The following is a 23,035-nucleotide window of genomic DNA, read 5'->3' as shown; positions in this document are numbered from 1 at the left end:
CCTCTGCACATTCTCAGAGCAGCCTGACTCTAGCAATCACCATTCTGGGAGCAGCCTGGCTGCAGGAAGTACAGCACAACAGTCAGGAGATGCTTAGCCAGCTGTGCTGGGGCCGACTCTGACTCTAGGCAGTGAGTGCCCATGGTTTCAGAACAACCTGCAGCACAGTACCAGTGCTGCTGTAACAGGCTTGGCCCAGAGTGAATGCAACTATCCACACACCTTCTAGATTCCTGCTTGACTTCAGCCCCAGGATACAGCCTAAACTGCTGCCAAAAGTGGGCAGGAACAGCTGCCTTTCAGCCTTTCTCAGCCCTTTTAACTCTCCTGCTCTTTATCAGCTGCTGCCTTGGTTTCTGAGGGGGTTCAGGAGAAGGAGAGCAGCACAGCAGTACCTGCAGAGTACTTGTGGAGCCAGTCATATCCCTGGTGCCATTGCTGCCAACAAGATGATAGGATGCAGAAGCATCCTGCTGCTCCAGGGTCCCAGAAGCTTTTAGGGTTTCTTCTGAAATGGAGCACAGAGAAACCAATGTGAGACACCCCAGCTGAGGATGAGACTTGAAAGCAAGGCTCCTGAAAAACCTCACTGCTGCTGGTGTCACTACTGCCACACTCCTGGTCCTTACCTCTGATGACAGGGAGGGTGAAGGGGGGTTGGTGGCCATCACGATCCCGTTGCAGAACCTGCTCCATGAAAGCCACATGATCAGCATCGGCCATGGGGATCTCCCTGTCACTGAGGTCATGCTGAAGGCAGCCATGGAAGAGGTTTAGTAGCATTTCATTGGGCACAAACGAAGAGTCCTTGGTCACCTCCTCATTCTCTGCTTCAAAACAGAACCATGGCAGCTTCAGAGACAGCATCTCCATAGCTACCACCTGCCCACAATCCCAGGAGACAGCCCTTTGCAAAACAACACTACCACATAGCCAGGAATTTCCCCAGCACCTCTGCAAGACTGACTTGGGTAGTGTTGAGGAGGTCCTGGAGTTTTAGCATCATTAGTAACCCTGCACTCACCCACCCTGCTACTCTAACTGTTGTGGAGATGCTGGGGGTACACACAAGAGCCATCACCACAAAGCTACTATCTAGGTTTAATGATTTCAAAAGCAGCTCTTACAAATTACCATCCCAGGAAAAGGCAGCAATATATCTGGACAGCCCTGGGGCTGCAGAGCTGGGAAGAACAGCACTGAGCTACTAAAAGAAGTATGGCAGTGCTCACATGCTGCTGCCCAGGGAGACAAGCAGGTGGAGCAGGCTGTCCATAGCCATGGAGGGAGGACAAGGGGAGGCAGGTGGTGAAGGGGCACCTACCTTTTGTTAGCATTAGAAAGAACATTTCCACCTGCTGGCACCTGGGCAAGAGCTTCATGAGGTTGAACTGGAATGGGATCTCATGCACTCGAAAACCAGGCCCCATGTCTGGATCTGCAACAGAGATGAACAGGACCACCAGCATTCCACAAACTGCTCTGGGAAGTATGACTTGAAACTGAGAACAGAGGAGCTCCTCCTTAATATCCTTTATGACTTCTATAAAACCACTTGCCCAGGCACACCAGGCCTATCACTGAAGAGATGAGCTCATCTTCCACCTGCTCCTGAAGTCAGCTCCTCTCACACAATTACAGAATGGTTGATGTTGGAAAGGTCACCTGGACCGACCCCCCTGCTCAAGCAAGGTGACCTTGTCACCTCTCCAGCCTAGGCAGAAAGCCTCAGTGCTTTTTTGGCCTTCCCAGGCTGAAGCCATTTCTCTGCCAACTTAGCATAAGTGCAGAAAAGCGACCCACAGCCATCAAAGTCTACAAAGTTGTCAAAATACCTCTTCTACCTTCTGTGGGTCCTGAGACATTCAAAACCTAGCTTCTTCTTTGCTCCATCAAGCTTGCTAGGACACAGATGGTGGACTTGGACTCACCTTCAGCAGCTTTGGTGTCCGAGGGAGGGCAGATCCACTCCTTGTTCTGGCACAGCTGGCTGATATACTCAAAGGTCAGCATGGTGGTGATGCATGCAAGGTCCCGGGGATAGAGCTGCAGTAAGAGTTAAGGCTCAGTTTATGCAGCAGAATTATTACCCACAAATGCAGAAGAAAAGAATCTAAAAGCAAGGAGAAGGAACACTATTCTCACTCATTGCTCCCTCCTTCTCCACCAGCCCCTTAGCCTGTTTTCACCTTGCTCAGGGCGAGTGCTGGTAGCACTACCTGCAGTCCCTGCTCTGGTCCAGCTTACTCTCCTCCTCCAATGGAATGACTTTTCACAAAATAATTTGTATTTTCCCAGCTATCCCAAAGCAGCATTGCATCCACTGCACTGCAATCAAGAAACCTTTTATGGCCAGTGGCCAGTTCCTCTTTCAGAAATCTCAGACTCTTCTGTGACCAGCATTCCCATCTCTTCTGGCCCTCAGTATTTACCTGCAGTTTTGTGCTGCACTTACACTGAACCCTTCTCCCTGCACGAAAGAGCCCATGCCCCTCCCCTTTCAGGGACTCACCGCTTTAGGTATTTTCTGGTAGGGCAAGCCATGGAGGTGCTTCCAGTTCTCAGCAGTACTGTGGACATGGCCACTCTGTGGCTCTACCCAGCACTCAGTGACCAAGTTCAGTTCTGTGTCCACTTCAATGGCTTCTACTTCTGTATCATTGTCATCATCTGTGGAAAAGCTGGAGGGAAGTCAAAAGGAAAGTCCTGTGAGGTGGCACAGAGCCAGCAGTCCACTGTAGTTTCTCTCAGAGCTGTGAGACCAACTACAGGAACCAAGAGTGGCAGGCAAAGCACCAGCAACCTGGTGATCAATGACAACTGGTTATCTGTACCAGATGGTGGAGGTCTCCCTCCTTTCCACACTGACTGCAAAAGTCTGGAGCTGTGACTCCACTGCCAACCCCCCCTGGGAGCAGAAGAGCAGCCTCACCTGTCCTTGGTGGAGGTAGAGTGGGGTGGGAAGAGGATGTATTGGACGACACAGGTGTGCTTCTCCCTGTCACTGCTGCTCTCACTTGAGCCATCAATCTGGAGGGGAGACACTGCATGAGCCCTAGCCAGTACCCCCTTACACAGCACAGCCCCATCACACAGCTCCCACTAGCAGGGGTGGAAAGAGGAAGCCTGTCCCAACCCCAAGAACTCCTCCAGCACAGCACGCCCCTACCACAAAGCAGCTCTCTAAATGCAGATGAAGGCAGAAAAATGCCCAACCCACAAGTGGCTTTACTTTCTCCCTGTACGTGTCAAGGGTGTGTGCTAGAAGCAGATGATAAATCTACCACAGGTGAATCCACCCCAGGAGCAGCAATGAGGACAGCAGCCAGGCTCACCTGCATGGGCAGCTCCAGCACCATGTTGATAATGCCATCCCCACTGGATGCAAAGTGGAAACCCTCTGACAGACGAACCCTTGCAACAGAGAGGAAGTCAGACCTGTAGGACTTCTCCACCCATACTGCAAGCTTTAAATGCAAGAATGACTGTACCCTTCACCCCAAAACACTGTCCTTCTCAAGACAGGGAGCTGCACACAGAGAATGGGGAGATATGACACTGCCAGAACAGCCTGCGTGAAGATCAGCACACACCAGGTACAGTGACACCTCTTGCCTTTTGCATGTTTTCCAGGACATTTTCTCTCATTTTCTCCAATTACAGCTGCAGAACTGGGTAAAGCACTGACCCAAGTGGCTCTAGAAGCTGCATACAGGACCAAAACTCTCTGCACAGCAGCTTTACCTATTATAAGGCCTCATAAATGTAATAAGCAAGGTTGACTTTGCTTTCCCTGTATCCCCAGGACTAGCTTGGAGAGAGGACCCCTGTCAGGTGTGCAACTTACTCTGTGAGTGTGGAAAGGAGCTGGGCCACAGCAGTGATGGGCACAGCAGGTGCCAGCCCTGACTGGACACTCCAGATCCAGCGCTGGTGGTAGAAGTAGCGGGACAGGGAAGCCAGGGTGGAGGAGGCGGTGCGATTGGCCACCATGGTGAGGGGACCAGACACGGGGGGATGCTCCAGGTTCAGGATGAAGGGGGCTCGATAGTCAGAAGGCAGCTTCTCATACCTAGGAGAGGGCAGAAGTGTAACATGCTGACATGGAAAAAATCCTTTTTTTTTTTGTTTAGGGTCAGAGCTGTCTGGATTCACAACCCACTTGTTGGGCCCAGGACAGAGTCTTCCAGCAGGAAAACGTCACTGGCCCAGCACAGGATCCTGCTCAGAGAGCAGTACCTAAATTACTTCCACACTGTATTTCGTTAGGAGTGATAAATCTGCCTGTCCACCAAGAATCCCTGCTGCAGCTTACAGCCATGCAACACAAACCCATCCCAACAAGCACCAGTTCCATTCACAGCACTCTCATTCTACAAGTGACAGCACCAACCACAGATCTTCCTCCTTTCCCCTTCACAGGGCAAGGTGACAGCCTGGTACTCCATCCCTACCTGATCAGCAGCTTCTCCAACGGTTTGTGCAGCACAACAAGGCAGGGTCTGTCTGAGAGGGCTGACTGGGCCCCAGCCACAGGTGGGGATTTGGAGGGAGAACTACTGCCCAACATTTTCCTCTTTGCTTTTGGAGTTGCCTCCTTGCTCTGGACCCTGTGGGGAAAGCGCAGCTGCAAGATTCGGTCCCGTAACTCTTCCACTATCTGTCATGGCAAAAGCAAAAGGTAAACATGACCAACTTTGTCTGGAGACATAAACTACTCAAAATAAGTGTCTAGAACAAGAGCTTGACCAAAAGGAACAAAACACTCCTTGAAGAGCAGGAGTTAAAGGTAATTTTACTTCTGAGGCACTAGCAAGACCAAGATCAAGATGACACAAGGCTCCCTGGTCCCTATTTAAAGTATTTTTAAAAGCAAAAGGAAGATTAAAAAACCCCCAGAGACTACTTCAAGGCTGAAGAAGTTGCCTTCCAAAACTCAGATTAAAAACAAATTAACTGCATGCCAGCTCCTCCACAGATGCAGTCCAAGCATGCACCCTCATTCTTCCCTCCTCCTCTCCTCAACACCTACAGTAAATGTAAACTAGTCCATATCAGCTGTGGGAACAGCACTGGCTCTGTCTTACATATTCCCCCACTACCACGTTCATTTGTCAAACCTCTATGGCAAAAGGTTTCAGGAGCCTGAGCTATTTTTTAGGTTATTTTTTTCCAAGATACTTTCACAATCACTTCCTGATTACTCTTTTAAGCTTTTAGTAGCTCTGAATATAGTTCAACCCACACCAGCATCTGATTCCCACAATAGCCCAGTGTTTTCTTTGAAATTTCTATAGTTAGGTTTCTTTTCATGATCTTTGTTCAACTTTTTTCAATTTTTATTACCATTGTAGTTAAACAGAAGAACAGCAGCTCTCCATCTTCCTCAACACTAACTATTTCAGTAACTTTTCTCATCATTACTATGTGTTTTTCAAGGAAAGGAATGTCCCCAAACCCAAATGTTAAACAAGAGTTCTTTCCTGCACTGTGCTGCCACTTGGGTCCCCTTCATAGTTTCATATTGATATCACAGAATCACTAATGGTGCTTAAGCTCTCAAATCCCACTATTTTGCAGCCATCCATACTGGCTTCCAGCCACCACTGTGCTGCTTAGGTGTCACTAAAGCACCGAGGTTGAAATAGCTTTGTGCCACCTGCACATTTCCTCAGCTCATGTTACCTTTCTGCAAATGAGTTCCCTACCCTTTGACTAGAAAAAAGATTGGGGAAATCACAAACAGCTTCTGCTGTGATGAAACAGAGCACTTTTTCAATTTCCTTCCTTTGTTCCCCAAGGCAGTTTGCTTTATGACATCCCATTCCTACAGTTCTACAGTCATGCCCTATGCAAAGTCTCACCAAAAAGCTTTCTGAAAGTCGACTGTATGAGGTGCTTTCCTTCAGCACTGGAAATTTGAACTGCTCAGCACAAAACCCCCTTTCCCTTAAACAAAGCAGGCTAAGTTCTACTGCCATCCTCCACAATGAGTAGTTAATCAGCTCTATAGCAGGCAAAAAAAAATATTATGGCTGATACAATTTATGATCTACATATAGTTCCTGCTGCAATGACCTGGAGCTTGCCCACAGCTGCAGGGTATGGTGCCTGTCTCATACTTTCTTCATTTGCACCTGCCAGAGGGAACTCCTTCAAAAAAACCTGTCACTTGGCATTACCAAGCCCACATGTTGACCCAGCAACCAGTGCCCAAGTCCTGGATTCCCTAAAGTCATGAAAGAGCAGATCTACCAGAGTGCCAGAACATTTAGCATTATCTGGGTTCATTATCTCAGAAAGAGATGGCCCTTCCCATGTTTGTTAGCTTCTCCTCAGACTAGTCTCTAACACTAAAGCTAAGCTAGACAAACCAAAGATTGCTTTCATGAAGATAAAAGATCTAGATTTAATGATAAACCTCTTGTTTATATTACAAAGTTCACACAGTTTAATAGCAGGGTATCTTTGTCATGCTTTACCTAGGAACACTTAGATTTGTCTCAGCCATTATAACTGGGGAATGAGTTCACATAGTAACTCCACCTTTTACATCTGACTAGGGCAGCTCATTTATTTTGATACAAAAAAGTTATTAAAGTCTATCTGACAGACTTTTATCCTGAAAACATTTCCTAGGTACTAATTTTTTTTCTCTCCCTGTACTGCTTATGTGGGGCATTGTTTGCATTTTAACCAGTAACTTCCTCCCTGCCCAATAGATTCAATATACATGTACTGGAAGAGATAGCCCAGGGAACATGCAGTACATCTATCACAGAGGTCTTTGCAGATGAGTCAGACAAGTATCTGCTGTTCTTTACAGATGGTATTGATTGTGCTTTGGTCAGAAGGATAGACTAGATAACCTCTTAGTCATTTCAAGCCCCACAACTGAATTAAGCAGTGGGAAAAACATCCATGTGACCAACCATTCTATTGATCTTCGAGTCTTTGGGTTTAGATCTTTCATAGACTTAACAAACAAAGTTTGTCCCAAATGACCCTTTCTGTTACAGTAGATTCAAACCCATCTAAGCCTTAACATGGCTCTATTATTAGAGGGTAGCTGCCTACAGTGTTGCCTGTGATCTACCCATCATTTCCACATTCAGAACTTCTTGCTCTGCCCCCACCCCATGAAGCAGACAGGCAGCTCTCACCTTGTTCCTGGCCTGTGCAGGTGTGCCAATGGGGAAGCCCAGCCGGAGAACCATGCAAGGAGCCTTGGAGATGATTCGTACCACATAGAACGAGGAAGGGGTAAGATCCTCAGACCTAGGGAGGAGGGATTAGGACAAGGCTGAAATGTCATGGATCTTGCTGCTCTGACATGGCAGACCAAGCAGAGGTCTGCTCCACAGAGCCCAACAAGCCCACACAACCTCACAGTAACCCATATCAGCTCCAGCATGCAGAAACCCCTCAGCTGGCTTCCCTCTCCCTCCAGGCTGCACCCGAACACAATGGAACAGCTCAGAAACTGCAGGATTTCATACCCCCTTGTCTAGCTGTCATCCTCTCCTGTAAACATCTGCTTCAGGCCCATAGCCACATACTGGTCTAACCAGCTCCTTGGTCTGGCCACAGGCCCAGCTCCCCACACAGCACTGCCTCAGAGCACTCACCCGTGGATCAGCTTGACGTAGGAGTAGCCCTCCACGAGCACAAAGCTGCTCCAGTCGCGCAGCAGGGAGGTGAGCGCCGAGTGCGAGATGCGGCACTGGATGGTGCTGTAGCGCCCGTTGTTGCCCGGTGTGTGCAGGTGCTTGGGCACAGGCCTGCAGCGTGGGACACAGAGTCATTTCAGAGCTGCAGTGTCTCTCCTTCCCCCAAAACCCACAGAGGCTTTGCTACATCCATCCTACTCTGACTGGTCCGTCAGCCTTTTTTCCTCCACGGCAGCCAATGAATAAACACCTCTCCTAATCAAGCACTGAGGAGAGTCACACTTCTGAGTGCACTGGAATTTCCACACTGCAGAGAGCACATCCCTTGTATCCTATCTCCCTCCATGAAATATGTGGCTATTATTCACATTACTCTGCAACTAGGACCAGCCTCAGAAAAGCAATGCTTTTGGGAAAGCAGCAAACTGTGGGTTAGCTCCCAAATGAATGGCCCCATACACCCTGCAGTTGGGAAATCAAAACCCAAGAGGGACTTGAGAAACAACTTATTGTTCCAATCAAAGATGACTTCCCAACCTACTGCCCCTCTCAGATAAACAAATCATTAGCATCCATCAGGCCCCACTAGTGAGACCCTTCCCTGGGCCATAGGCACCTGCTACAAGTCCTGGACACCCTGCTTTCCCAGGCTGGCCCACAGTGAGCACACAGCTCACCCCTGCCCATTACATACGTGTCATGCTCCAGAAGGACGACTATACGATGCATGTGCAGCCACCTCTGCCAGAAGTTGGCATCCATGGAAAGGATGGGCTTCCAGTAGGAGGCAAACTGGGAATGGCTTGAGTCAGACCCACTGTGCTGCAGAGATAATACCTGAGAAAATTATGGGACAATATTCAGCACAAAAGTTCTCCACCCAGAGAGAGCAAGAATTTCTCCAGCAGCTGAGCTGTTGCAGACTAAGAAGGTCACATCTCTGGCTTTGGGTAATTTCCTCTGAACAGAGTAAGTGTGCTCACATTGAAACAGGCAGTACAGCGTAAGCAAAAATAAATTAGGCTCCTGAAATGTCAAGTTAATTAGGAATTTAACTACTTAGCATCAAGTAAATCAACCATGAAAAAGATAGCATATGTAATGGTGTGCCTTCTGATTGAGAGGGGGATATATGGCTTGTGTCAGCAAAGTAATTAAACACTGAGATTACTCATCTGAAAGTCCTCAGGCAAATAGGGTGCCAGAATGGGTGGCATTGGGCAACTCTGATAGGTTTATATGGTGACATTGATTCCACCAACTATAGCAACTCTGCTGACACAGAAATCCAGTGGTGGTTACCCATAAGATGGGATGTTCCAGATATACTGTGGGATACATAGCCCTATATCAGGAAAATAGACTAGGCAAACATAAAAAAGAACTTAGACAATAAAATAAAAGGGATAGTTCTCTGAAGGTAAAGCTCTCCTAGCTTTAAGATCTCCTAGTCCTCTTCCATCTATGCCAAGGACACTGGTAGCAGGGAACAGAGATAATATGCTGGCTCTTCTGCTTAGTGAGTTTCAGTGAGTTTGAATTTTGCAGTGGAAACTATTAGCTCATATTTTGTTTAGTTTCTGCTGTGCAGATGACAAGTATCTCTCTTGCACCTTCCACATGAGTGCTCAGAGCAATGAGCCTATTAAACAACTATTCAGCACATCCTGCATCTTCATCTGACAGTACTGAGCTACATCTCCAGGGCACTGGCTGCACAGCCAGCAGCAACTCCATGCCTATGGGGTATCCACTGAAAAGGCACAGCAAAAGCAAATGTGTCAGCCTTCCCATCAGTCTCACACACCACAGCACTGCAGGAGAAGGTTTCACAGCACACTTAGGAGACTTGCTGTTGGGCTTAGAGGTGTAGCTGCAACAATCAAGACATAGGGTGATGTCTCAGAGGGGGAAATGTATGGCATGGGATATTCACTGCAGCACACCTGAACTCTCTGACTGAGCAGGATAAGATGAAGACAAGATAAGCAAGAGATGAAGCCTGAGTACAAGAATAGGCAGGGGAGACAACCTGTCCCATGTTAAACAGAGAGAGAGGGAACATACCGGAGTGGTGGAGCCTGGGGGGATGTAGAAGAGGGGCACCCCATTCTTGGTGCTCTCAGGAATGGTAAAATGTTCTGGGACTGTGTCAAAAGACTGCAGATGTACCAACATCTGATCTGTTTGGTTGATGCTGGAAAAGAAGAGGCAGTTAGCCACAAAAGCCCATGCTCTCCCCCTTGCTGCCCCAGTCAGCACAGGGCTTGCACACACAGCACTCTGTCCTGGGAGCCCATCTACATCAACAGAGCTTTATAGGGAATGCTGTGATTCCATGTGTTAAAGGGGCTCCTGTGTGGAAGCCTCATCCATACAGAGGATGATCAGAGCTGGAAATGAAGTGCTAGAAGAGGAATCTGCTGGATAGCTGGGAGTAACTGTCACCCTGGCCAGGAAACAGTTGTGACCTACAAGCACTTCAGTCCCAGTGTGTGACTGTTTGCTGCTCCCAGTGTGACCATGCAGCACAGCTGCACGGGTGTGCTATAAGAACACATGACCTCCATGGGATGGCAGTCAGAGGCAAGGTTTGCATCCCAGGATCCAGATCCAGGAGCAGCAATACCATTACCCTGAAGCATTCTTACAAACTAGATCACAGACCAATTGAAATCTTTCCCTTGGCTAGACAGCAAGCTTGTAATCAGTCATGAGTCATGCCCCTTCCTCAGAGCACATTCCTTTTGAACCCTGGATTGGGATGGCCACCTGCAAAACCCTCATCCTAGCATGCCAAGGAAGGAATTATTTGATGGCACTGGAAACTGCTGGGCATGGTGCAGCTCACCTCTGCAGGGTGTTCCAGAAGCGCCGGATGACTGTGGTGCGGTACAGACTGGTGATGGGCTTCCTCATGGTGCAGCTGATGTCATGCAGAATGTCATAGCTTCCCTCCATGGTCACTTCCACCCAAGTGCTGCGTTTTGATGGGTCCAGGGGCCAGGGTGTCACAGCTAAGTACTCAATCCTCATGTTATGCTTCCAAAGCAGCACTAGTTTCACCTCCAGCTGAGACCCACCTGCATGGGAGCAGAAGAGAAAGTTCAGGTGCTTGTTCTGTACACATCTGAGCATTATTTCTCACCAGGGATTTATGAGTACCATGAGATTGTTTGATTGCTGAGGGGAACAAAGCAATCTAACAACTGTTTGCTTTAGCTGGTCACTGTCTCTCCTCTGAGGGAGGCTTTGCTTGCACTGAAGCGCTTGACGAAGAGTTTGCAATTCTTGAAGTGTACGTGCACTACCTACACTAGAGAAGGTAACAAACTCAGAGGAGGTGCTGACATTTGCAATGGGCTCTCTTCTTCACAGTATCATCTTTGTTTCCAAGAAAACTGGTTTTTTGCACAGATGAGCAGGGCCATTCAACTATAAAGTTTTGTCATCCACACTGCAGAGTTAATCCATCCCATCACAGAAACACAGGTATCTGATGGACACAGATCACAAACAACCTGGAAGATGAGGCCTAATTCTTGAATTAATCTCTATTCATCCTACACAGACTGTATTTCATGCAATCTAGAATTTCAATCTTCAAAGCTTCTCACCATGTTTATCTTCTCTTCCCAAAGCTAAGATGTTAAGAGGAATATTCACCTATTCTTCAAACTGTACATTTTTACCTTTTCCTTTAAGTGAGCCTATCTAACAAGATTAACAGAAACACCTGACAGCAGGCCTCACTGAGCCAAAAGAGCAGAGAACTATCCCACTCCTGCTGACTGTGCATGTGTATTTGTACTGAAACATCCCAGGGAAACACATGACCACGCTGTGATTTCAACTGCTCGATCATCTATTCTATGTCCAGCCTGCTCTACAGTTTGCCAGACTTGCAGGGTTTGTGTGATAAGTGATTGGATGTGCTGGAAACCTTCTGAACAGATCATCAGCCTGGATGCTCTGTTTCCTGCAGAGCTGCATTTGCTGCTGTCATAGGCACATCATGCCATCCCCTTCACGGGCTGATTGAGCTCCACTTTAAAGCCATCTTTTTGCTCTCATGGTCCCTGCAGGGAGGCACCCTCCAAGTACTCTTCCCCATCGATGTTTAGAAGAAACCTTCCAGAGTACATGCCAAATTCATGCTTGGTTGTTCTTTTGATTAGATTATTTTTTATTCTGAGAAACTTCATTTCCATAACATTGACAAGGAGTGTGCAGTACTAAGAAATCCGTACCCAGTTTCAGCTGTTACTGTGGCAGAACATTCATTCCCCTTAACACACCCAGACCTTCCTGCACCTTAAGAATTCACCTTTCTTGAACAAAGATAATCAGAAGTGTATACTGTATTTTACCTGTACTTAATCTGGGGGATTAGTAGGATTTTATTTAAAGTCAGTAATATTTTCTACAATGGATGGTTTGTGTTACCACAAATGCACTTGCCAGGACTGCACCATCTGTTGTTTCCTATGAAGATTGTCTTGTTTATCAGAGAGGCTAAACAAGAATTTATAGATTCATCTCCTTTTATTTCTTACTGTCACCTCGCTCTTACTGCTTCAGGGCTCATCCATTGCTTTCTGCACAATATTTTGGTTCTCATAATAAAGCCTTTCTACTTCATCAATAGCAAACATGATAAGTAAATTCCCACATTTTTGCTTAGATCATAAATGAAAATATTTCCTACTTCCACTTCTGTTTCCATTAGTCATCCTGGCTTCACTCCTGTGATCCCACACAAGCAAAAGTAAAAACACAGGCAAAATATTTACTTAGTTTGAAGTAACATCTAGATTAATCTTTAGCTTTTTTTCTACTGCAAAGCAATATCTTTCTGGTTCCTGAGTTAATAGCAAATAATTTTTTTCTACTTTGATTTCCTTCACAACCTCCAGCTCTGATTTTTTCAGAAAGCTCACTTTGGCTATTCTCTAGTGACAGGAATCAGGAGGACATTCTCACTGCTCAGCTAGTGCCCAGCCAGTTTTGGTGCTGGTCTGATTCACAGAGGAAGATTATGTTTTGAAAACTGTCCTCCAGGCTGCTCTCAACACAAAACGGTCAGTGAGAATTTTTCTTTTGTTACAGAGGGAGATCCCCCGACAATGTTCCAGAAAGTAAAAGAACTGGCCTCCATTACACACCATGACCCGGAAGCTTCTTTCCCTTCCATACCTTCCAATCCTTTTCCCTTCACATGCACTTCTGCAGTCCTAAATAACCAAGCTGCCTCCTAAATACCTAAATATTTAAAAACCAAACAGTGAGGGTAACCAGAGTACTTATAAATATCACAACCAACCTCTCCAGGCAACTCTGAGCACAAAGCTAGCTATTTATTCTGTTTTGGTTTTGGTAAAGTGAAGGAGAAAACTGATAGTGTCAAAGTCCACAGCTGCACTTTTTTCCTCTTGCTTCACAGCCAGCTGACTCCTTAACAGCCTTTAATTGGCAAGTTTTGGCAATCCAGGTTAATTAACTGTTCTTTGTTATACACTTCTCTGTAGAATGGCTCAGAGAACCCTGATTAGCCAAACATGCTTTTCCTAAGCAAAGGCAGTGCTGAATGTCTAAATGTCTTGAATAATTTCTCAACTCTACTTTAACCTGTTAGTTCAGCAAATTTTTCACCAACTCCCTAGAGCATTTAGCCTTTCCCAAGTATTAAGTAACATTATCTGCTACTAGTCTGAAGGCTTCATAGGAATACACTCCATGTTTTTGAAACCTCTGACATTTCATTTTTAAATTTCTCCTAAAAAAATACACAGAAATTATTTCTGGCTTCAAAGGAAGAAAAAAAGTAAAGGAGAATGGAGATTATTATCATGTGTGCTTATCTTGCTCTTACTCCTCCCTGTACACCTGCCCATAGTTATTCACCACAGAAGGTCACTCTGATCCAGCAGCTGCTCTTCTGCTCTCTGCTCTTGTAAAAATGGGAGACCAATCCATTTAGCATTCCAAGGAGTAAAAACCAGCAGGCAAATACCTGGAGGAAAATGCAGGGAGAATTGTAACATGTGGTGATATTTCTAATACATTCCTCCAGAGTGCAGGAATTCACTGCTTTAAAATATCCTGACCCAGAGGTTGTAGCTATACCTTTGTACAAAAAGATACAACATGAACTTGTCTGACTGCTTTTTGAATGATTCATACCTGGTGAATGCTCTTACAGCATTTCTATACAGGACTACACAGCCACCAAAAGCACTGCAGCATTGCTGCCAGATTAAAGAGAAAGGCTTTTTATCCAGCACTGTTCAAGCTGTAAGTGAACTTGTGCACAGAAGAATAAAAGACATTGAGGACAGGAATGGACTTGTCACACTGTTTCATAGACACTCTTAGCCAAGGAGAATGCAATGGATCTCATCTGCCTGGATTTAAGGGAAGTAATCTCATGCCTCACCTACATTAGGGAAAACAACCTGCAAACATTACTAGAACAGTTGTCTCACCTGGAAAATTTAGCAGAAAATTCCTGAAACAAGAATGACTTTTAACAGAAAATTCTTGAAACAAGAAACTAGAGATTCATGTAAGACAAACTTTAGGAATTATCCCACCTAATATGATTGCTAGCAATCTTCCCCCCAAAAGAGGTGATTTAGATCCATTCAGTTTGTAAGATGCATCAAGGCAAATGAACTGAAATTGCCAGGCATCACAGAGGAACAGGTAGGTGAACTGAGCAAGATAAACTTGGGAGTAATATCATGTGAAGGACAGCACATTTAGGGACTACTAAACAAACAAAACCCAAAAAACACCTCCAAGGACTCATCAGCTGAAAGAAAAGGTGTGTGAAAGACTCAGGGATTTCTGCAATACAATAATGGAGAAAGTCCACGTGATTCCCCATCTATCAGATTTGGTATTTTACTTCAGAAGCAGGAAATTATTAATACTGCTAAACAAGGCATTGATTAAACCACAGTTACTACACTTTTATCAACTGTTTTGAGAAATGTGAGATCAAACTGAAAAGAAAACTACTTAAGGGAAAAAATATAAGAGCTATTAACCTGAATAAACAACACAGCCTGCCCTTACAAAAGAAAGGTGAAATATTGGCTTGCTTAATATTAACCTGCCAAAAGGTAGGTTACAAGGAGAAAGATGTTGTTAAATATGTTCGTGCAAGTCAGAGAAGGAGGATAAAGTTAATTAAAGATAATAGTCACACAGGTCTAGCTTGGCCTTGGGGAGTTTAGAACGGAAGCTAAAGAAAGAGCAATGAAGCTCTGGGACAGTCTTCCAACCAGAGCAGGGGCAGAAGGGATTTATATGTTTTTTAGGCAGACCACGGTAAATTCACAGAAAACATCACATGGCAAGTTTAGAATGGTTTTGGAGTTAGATCACAGACTGATTGTCTGATATAAAACACAGTCTAGAGTACTAATAAGCTTGCTTTGGGATTTTTTCATCTCCCCTTCAGTTAAAGTACTATCACTAGTCACAGCTGGAGATGGAAATTTAGGTAGGATTTCCTGGCACTCGTAAGGATAATCAAACCCCTCAAGGTTTCCAGTCAGCAGCTAGTTCTCACACTCCAGGTGCCATGTCTAGTGAGTCAGGTAAGAGAACAGGATCACTGGAAGGTTTTATGGTCTTCTAGAATTGGTTATGGTCCTGACTGATCTGACATTTTCACCTAACAATATCCTTGTTTCGCCCAATTTCTTCTTTTGGAAGACTGCAGTTTGGAGGCATTAAGTCTGTTGTACCAAAGGGCTCAACTTCATGTTAGTATTTTGGAGTGCATCTGGCAAAGAATAGAAAGGGATGAAAAAAAGGAGAACTATAGATGAAATCCCAGAAAAACTCTGCAAACCCCAGTTCTGTCACTAGTTTCTCTGCAGCTGTGGGGAATCATTTCCAAGATACAGGGCATCACTCAGAGAGTGAGCCTGGCAAGTGCATAACTGCACAATACTGGGCAGCCCTACATCAGGCAATTATTCATGAAAACAGAGTTTGGGGAAAATGGCTCCTTCCTCCACAACACCATCACTGGTGAGATGGCAGACCCAGTGCTTTCCTCTCAGCAGCTGAGAACAGAGCCCTAGCTGTGTCCAGCCCCCAAGGCAGCAGTCACCTTTGGTGATGTTGACCTCCCGGATGCTGTAGCCCTCGCGCAGCCGGACCGAAACAATGCTGACGAGGTCAGCGTGCACCTCCTTCTCTGTGTGCTTCTTCCTCCGCATTGCCAGAGCAGGGTTGCTGCTTGCAGACACCAGGTGCTCGTTGAACAGCCTGTGCTGGGACACTGCAAAAGGCAGAGATGGGTTTGTGAGGGAGCAGCTCCCCTGAGCCCCATCCTGTAGGAACAGGCCTCCCCAAGAGCTTCATGAAAGCTGCCAGGAACACTTGCTCGCCTGAGGAACAGTACATCCTTCAGGCACCACCTACACCCACTCCTGATTCTGCAATACTGCAGACAGGTTCATTAGTGTGGCCAAGAGGCCTGGGAAAGGGACAGGATGCAGTGTCAGGCACTGCTTCCTCTCGGACAGCATTTGTGATAAGGCACGCGCTGGAATTCCACATTCAGCCTAGACAGGCAGAAACTGCACATCTGTTTCAACAGTCACACAGCAAGCTTTGGGGCTTTACTGATTTCCCTGGAAAACCCTGAGCTCCCAGGTGCTTTTTAAAAGGTATCAGGATGTGGAGCTTAAACCACTAACAGCTGATCTTTTTAAGATTCAACATTTTCAAGTCCCAAGCCAACTCTCTTCAAACTTGCCAGTTTATGTGGCTTCTGCTGCCAAGTTACAGAAAGAGCAGATGGCAACAGCATATCACTGGGACATGAAAAGGTGTTTCCATGTCTTACTGGTAACTAAACTAATCTCTCTTGGCACACTCTCAGTCACTAACAGTCACAAAATAAGAACAACCAGGAGAGGCATTTGGGACAGTTCTCAGGGGTCTAGTTTTTCAATCCAAACCGCCATCTGCAAGTCCTGTTAGGACAAGCTCTCCAGAACAGCCCCACCTGAGAGCTAGCCAGTGTGCACAGAAGGGTGAGCAAGAGCATCCAACCTCCTCCCCATTCCAACACTGTGGGCCTAACTGCAGATTACTGAGCTAGGGGAATGGTGGAAAATGGGACATTTGTTTCCCCTGGTCCACCCAACTCCTGGAACCCAGAGGGGAGGCTGTGTGACCCACTGTGCCCACAGCCTACAGAAGGCATGACAAGGGAGAGTATCAGCATAACCAAGCCTGGGGAGTGACCCCAAAGAGAGGTGCTCTAAGACATCCATCTACTGGAACAAGAACATGCACATTCCTCACCACAGTAATATTCTGGGTTCAGGGACTCCCCAGTACGCAGAAAGGAGTACAGCAGAAATGCCTTGTGATACACATTCAGATCCAGACTCAGGGGATCCAGCTCAGGGCACGTGGAGAGGTAAGCACCAAAAGTGGCCATGGCAATGAATTTCATCAGTTCCACATTGGGAACATGGCCAAAGCTGCAATCATAGGAGTAGACACCGCCCACCTATAGGATGGATAAAGGAGACACCTGAGAGAGAACAGCAGTGCTGAGAACAAAGCAGACAGCTGGATAAGGACCCCCACTTCTCCTCTAGAGGTGAATGCCACCAGCAGCAATCCACCTCTGTCCCTGTGGTACCCACACTGCCAGGTAGCAGCAGACATACCTGCACAAAGGAGCAGGCCACAGTGCCACTGCGCAGCTGGTTCAGTAAAGTCTCACACACAGCCACGTCGGGGACACTGGTCACACCATCCGTAATTATTATAATACCTGTAAACAAGGCAGCACCTTAGTGCCATCTTCCATCTCAAACAGCTATCATTCTCCCAGGAAATCTACCAGGCAATGTTTAGGCTAGGTAAAAGTAGAAGGAAAATCCTGAGGCTAGGCAAACATCCTGATTAGGTACAGTACAGCACACAGAAAGGTCACAGCTCTTCACATCCCAGGGTGCCCTGAGCAACAGTCACAGCTGTACTACCTCACAGGCTCCCCAACACTGACACATGGCACTTGGCACAGTGTGGTCCTCCCCATTCCCACCACTACAAAAATTTTCCCCCAGAATGCAGAGTAAATGCCTCAGTTGAAATTTCATCCCTAACAGAAAGGTCCATGCACACACCAGCCCTTATAAAATCAACTTCAGCCTATGGCAGGAGGAACACAACCCTTCACAAACAACCAGGCCAACCTTAACCCCGAGGACGCGGCCAACCTGCGCTGGAGTTGGAGGGCAGCAGCTGCAGGGCCAGGATCCCTTGCCGGACCATGCTGACCAGGCCAACGTCAGCAGTGACCACAGACACACTGGGCTTCCTCCCAGATGACTCCTGCACGTCACCAGGGCTCTCTTGGCTCAGGGGGGATAAATCCACCTGGAAAAGTTAAAAAAAAAAACAAAACACAAGGCCCCATGGGGCAGATTTCAGCTCAACTCCTCGCTCTTCCAAACACCTTCAGTCTGGTACTCTGGAGCACTGCAGCAGACTCCATCTGTAGCTTTAACTTCCAGGTGCTTGTAAAATCCTGGTCACTTGGGCCCCTTAGAGCAGCTGGGCAAGGCTGCTTGAAGGTGGAGGGATAGCATGCTCAGAGCTTTATATAAAGCTGATTTCTAATAGAAGGGGAAATTTGGGTCACTTTGGGGTCACTAAAACTCCTCTGTGGAGCAAAGCAGTTCCCAGTTAAAGAGATGTGAATACTTCCTTCTCCCCCTGTCATTTAGAAGCTGCAGCTATTCAGCATCTACTTAATCTACTATATTCAGCTCAGAAACACTGGAGAGGCAGAGGCAGCTACATCTCAGTTGTGAAGCTCTGCAGCAGAGGGGGCAAGGAGCCTCCTAAAGACAAAGTCTAGTGTCTATGCATTTAACTCAAATGGCTCTCATTATGCAGTGTTGATATAAACAAATGCAGGTAAGCTTCTGCACCTTCTATGAAAAATATCCCCTAGGCAAAGCCTGAAATTTGTATAATTACACCAGTGAGAAACCGAGTGTATTCATAGTCCCTTAATCCCCACAAGGCTCTGGCAGTTCAACTCTGTAATAAAACATGGCTTTGTTTTTACTGCTAATGCACAGAATGGCTGAGACGGCCACCCCTCTACAAAGCTACAGATGATTGGAGCTGGGAAAATAAAACTAGAACTAACTAAACTTTTGCTATGCACAAATGGGAGCAGCTTGTGCCTGTGAGCAAAAAATATTGACTGTCCATCACTTTAATTTGCCAGATGCCTGAAATTCAGATACTTGTTAACAATGATACAGCAAGTGCAACTTCAAAAGTGAAAAAAGTTTCAGTCCCTGCCCTTCCCCTGGGGCCTCCCACCTCCACCCCACAGCCCGTGGCAGGACTCACCAGTCCCTCTGGCCTGCAAGAGCGTCTCTCTCCTCCATTTGCATGGAAGAAGTTACAGGGTAGTTTACCATGAGAGAAATATTGCATCAAGCAGGAATGCATACAAAGCACTGCAAAAACACCATCTGGACTCACCAGCTGAGTTATTTACTTCCGGCAATCTACTTTCTGTTTCAGGGCCAGCAGTTTTAGCATTGAAACATACAAACTGCAGCTAGAATACGAGATTTCAAGTACTTCAGATATGCAACTGCAATACATCACCAACAGCCTCTTGGTCATGTAATTTTGGGCCTTTTTTCTTTTACTTTTTGCCTGAACTCTAATAACTTATGCTGACTAAGGACCAAATAACCTCAGCCATGAAAGCAATGACCTTGACTACAAGAAGATCAAAAGCAGCATGGCCAGCAGGTCAAGGGAGGTGATCTTTAAATGTCCCTTCCAACCCACACCATACTAGGACTCTGTCATTAATTTGCTGATACATATATCCATGGCTACTAAGCAGCATCTGTCACAGATTTCAAGGAGAACTTAAAAAAACTGGCTGTTTATTCAGCTCATGGCCAGTTTTCATGGTAACAAAGAAGTATTTTCATTCAAGAAATGTAACAAGGGCATATTCACAGCTATTTATAGATTAATTACATGGACATAATCACCTCTGCCTCCACCTTCTTCAGAGAGAAAGCACATCCTACCATTTCTCCCATGACCTACAGTCAGGCTGTCTTACAGCACATTAACTTTGGGGAAGGTAACCATCCTCACCAGTCCTTCTAAACACTGAATGGTTCTGCTTCCTCAGTGTTCATGTCTCATTGCTGGATCCCACAACATTATCTCACCAACTGCTTAGCTGTTCCTTCTGCACACCTATGCTGCTTTTCCTCTTGGCACCCCACCTCAGAGGGGTTTCAGAGTGCACATCTCCAGGAAGCCAAGAGAGCCCAGCTACCCCTGCCCTCCTTACCTGTGGTTTGGGTTCATACTGTTGCTGAAGCATCTCTGCCACTTTGTTTTCAAAGGCACAGAGCTGTGTGTAAACTTGGTGCAGAAAGGCCTCACGCTTCGTCTCATCCAGCTGACAGCCCTGGAACAGTACCTGGCCCAAGGACACACATGTCAGGCATCAAGTTAAGGTTTTATAGCACCAGCCCCCAAGATGGTATGCAGGAACACAGTTCTACACAGTGAAGGTCAAACACGTCCCTGACAAAGCACAGGTACAGCACAGGCCACTCCTCTCTGTTCCTGCTCAAAAGCAGCTGCCTGTGAGCAGAGGTAGCTCATGGCAATTGCTCTGCATGCCACAGCAGATGCTTATGTGACACTTGGGGAATCTCCTTCTTGGGCAAGAAACTTCTGCTTCATTTGACTTTCTCCAGGATAATCAGTTATTAGGAGAAAGTGATGTGGGATCACTGTTAAAAACCATTAACTGTAGTCTGATGCTTCTAAGGAAGGCCTGTTTGTTCTAATCTACCTTACCTATAGACTGATCAAATTATCTTCCAAGGGGAACAGCAAATTAAAATAAAGAAACAATAAGAGTGGACATTACAAGAAGCTGAGTGATGTGACAAGAGTAAGCCTGCCACCACAGAAACTCCCCAGGGTGACAGGCATGACACCTGTGTTTACAGATGTCACCTTGGTACAGGCAATCCCTGTCCACACCCAGACACAGAGACAACATGCAGACAAAGACCTCAGCAGATTGGTGGGGTGCTGCATGTTACCCACATCCCTCAGCCTCATATGGGCAAGACCTCACAGTGACACAGGAGAAATAAATGATCACCACAGAGAGTCTTTCCTGGATGAGCAACACATACACACATACACCTTTTCCTCCATAAAAGAAACAGAATTATCCAGTTGTTCCTGGAGATCACAGTTCATGGCCTCATATACGAAGTGGGAATTTAGAGAGGTCCAAAGAAAAAAAAATGTAGCAACTTCAGAGTGCTCAATATAGTGTAAATAGGGGAGATACTGAGGCACAGCATGATGGTCTGCAGGACTGCTGCACAAGATGACATACGAAACATCAATGGCAAATAGACAAATTCCTGCAGCACTTACTCCAGTAGCACCTCAGAACAGACCAAAGTGATGGCCACACTCCTCAGGTACAACAAAACCCTGGCAGAAGGCTTAGGCAGGGAGGGGGAGGCTTAGGCTGGGGAAGGGGAGGGAGGGAACAAGCACAGACTAACAGGCTCCTCCTGTTACCACACACTTCCCCTGGTATTAGCAAAGGGATGAAATACACCACCATAAACACATAAGTTATGTGAAAATACTGTAAGGTGGAAGAGATCAAGGATGAACTTCAAAAACAACACTGGCCTCATAAACCAGACTCAAATTTATTAAACAGACCTGCCACAACACAAGTAAAATCTCACTGATAAATCTCAATATTGGGTTGGCTGCTCCCTTCAGCAAGAAGAAGCATATTCAGACCAGTGCAAAAAAAACCAAGGTTTTAGGAAGAGGCAATTATCTCTGCTACAGAGCTGGAATAGGGAGACAAGCTTTTGGTCATACAAGCCCTTCTTGAATGCTTCAAGCTAATTAAAACAGGCAAAAATAATTAATCAACAGAAATTAAAAACAAAAACAACCCCCAAACAACAAAACAAGAACAACAACAATAAGCACTGATTCAACATGAAGCAAATATTCCCTGTGGCCCAATTCTAAGATCCTGCCTGAGGGCAGCATTCTCCAGAGAAACCTCTGCTTCTTTCCCAAGAAGGAGAAGTTGCTCACACACACTTCTGCATCATGCCAGGCCACATGTTTTAGTGAGACAACCCTGCAGTATAATAGACAGCAGAGCCCAGCTGCCACCTGCCCCATTTCCCTTGTGCTCACAGGACGCCTGCACAGCACAGCGAGCTGTTCACGCCATGCCAAGGCAGAGCCTGAACTTTACCTGGTGGGACTGCAGGCCAATGATGGAGGAATACACCTGGATGGTGACAAAGATTTCTGGCTGGTAGATAATGTCTGAACCGGGGATACGAAAGGGTCTCAACAATCCCACCAAGCATCGGGAAAGGGCATGAAACACTTCATCAAAAATTATCTCCCCCGTTGAGTCATCCTACAGAAACAGAAAGGGAACAGCTTTTTCATCTCCTAGGACCTTCAGTCTCACTGGTGGTTGTCCCACTGCACAGAGCCAACAAGAAACATCCTTCTGCAATGGCAGCTGGATTAAAGTGACAACTCCTGTAAACAGAAGTCACACATTAAGCATCCAATGGAGAAACAGGACTTAACATTAAGCTCCCAGCCAGGGGCAAAGCATGGCTCCCTCCGAGGAAAAGCAAGACTTCTGCAAAAGTTCAGACTGACACTGAGAGCAATAAACCTTTTCTCAGCAAATAGAAATGGGGTTCTGTTTTAACGCAGAACACCCCCGAGAGAGGCAGTTTCTCCTCTTACCACAATCCCCGTGGAAGGGCTCAGATCAAGCTCAATCACAAATCGGTACTGGCGGGCCAGGAAGGTGACCCGTGTAGAGGGCACGAGGAGGTAGGGCCTGGGCTGGACCGGCTCGTCTGGCTGCCACCCGTTAGGCAGGATGCTGAGAACATCAAGCTCATTTTCTGAATTTACCTGCCAGCACAAGCAAACGGAACATGAGAGAACATCAAGCCACACCAAAGGAAGGCTCAGAGAAAGCAAAGGGGCTCAAATGCCCTGCAGGGTGCAGGTGCTGCTGGGTGGTGCAGCACCAGCGGCGGCGACGCCGTGCAGCCCTGAGCACCAACTCACCAGCTCGGGCTCGGGCACGGCCCGGATGACCTGGTGCAGGCGGCTGAGCACCCAGGCGAGCCGCACGTTGCGGGAGATGCGATAGTCCTTCTTCATCAGGAGGAACACGTGCCCTGCCTCCTCCACCTGCGGCGGGAGCACAGCGGCCCAGGTCA

General features: G+C 46.6%; 1 protein-coding gene across 5 annotated transcripts in view; it reads right to left on the bottom strand.

The window, feature by feature from the left end:
- The window catches only part of SZT2 (SZT2 subunit of KICSTOR complex), a 55,807-nt gene that overhangs the window by 32,539 nt on the left and 233 nt on the right, over positions 1-23,035 (bottom strand). For 3 of the 5 annotated variants that reach the window (XM_071436501.1, XM_071436504.1, XM_071436503.1), the window contains exons 2-23: positions 22,881-23,006; positions 22,548-22,721; positions 22,033-22,203; positions 20,059-20,190; positions 17,933-18,092; positions 17,378-17,484; positions 17,004-17,214; positions 15,799-15,969; positions 10,522-10,753; positions 9,738-9,867; positions 8,365-8,507; positions 7,629-7,781; positions 7,164-7,278; positions 4,455-4,660; positions 3,848-4,072; positions 3,336-3,414; positions 2,933-3,030; positions 2,513-2,681; positions 1,932-2,046; positions 1,325-1,438; positions 630-830; positions 396-508 (exon numbers count right to left, since the gene is read on the bottom strand). In XM_071436501.1, the coding sequence (XP_071292602.1) occupies positions 396-508; positions 630-830; positions 1,325-1,438; positions 1,932-2,046; positions 2,513-2,681; positions 2,933-3,030; positions 3,336-3,414; positions 3,848-4,072; positions 4,455-4,660; positions 7,164-7,278; positions 7,629-7,781; positions 8,365-8,507; positions 9,738-9,867; positions 10,522-10,753; positions 15,799-15,969; positions 17,004-17,214; positions 17,378-17,484; positions 17,933-18,092; positions 20,059-20,190; positions 22,033-22,203; positions 22,548-22,721; positions 22,881-23,006 (3,345 nt within the window). The remainder of the gene's footprint in view (positions 1-395; positions 509-629; positions 831-1,324; positions 1,439-1,931; positions 2,047-2,512; positions 2,682-2,932; positions 3,031-3,335; positions 3,415-3,847; positions 4,073-4,454; positions 4,661-7,163; positions 7,279-7,628; positions 7,782-8,364; positions 8,508-9,737; positions 9,868-10,521; positions 10,754-15,798; positions 15,970-17,003; positions 17,215-17,377; positions 17,485-17,932; positions 18,093-20,058; positions 20,191-22,032; positions 22,204-22,547; positions 22,722-22,880; positions 23,007-23,035) is intronic. The other 2 variants (XM_071436502.1, XM_071436505.1) reach the window with 1 other exon arrangement.

The sequence above is a fragment of the Agelaius tricolor genome, unplaced genomic scaffold, assembly GCF_023055355.1.
Source record: "Agelaius tricolor isolate 1412-34295 unplaced genomic scaffold, bAgeTri1.0.p SCAF_11, whole genome shotgun sequence".
Classification (NCBI taxonomy): Eukaryota; Metazoa; Chordata; class Aves; order Passeriformes; family Icteridae; genus Agelaius; species Agelaius tricolor.
The sequence above is the reverse complement of the archived record's forward strand: the minus strand, read 5'-3'. Positions and strand labels throughout refer to the sequence as shown.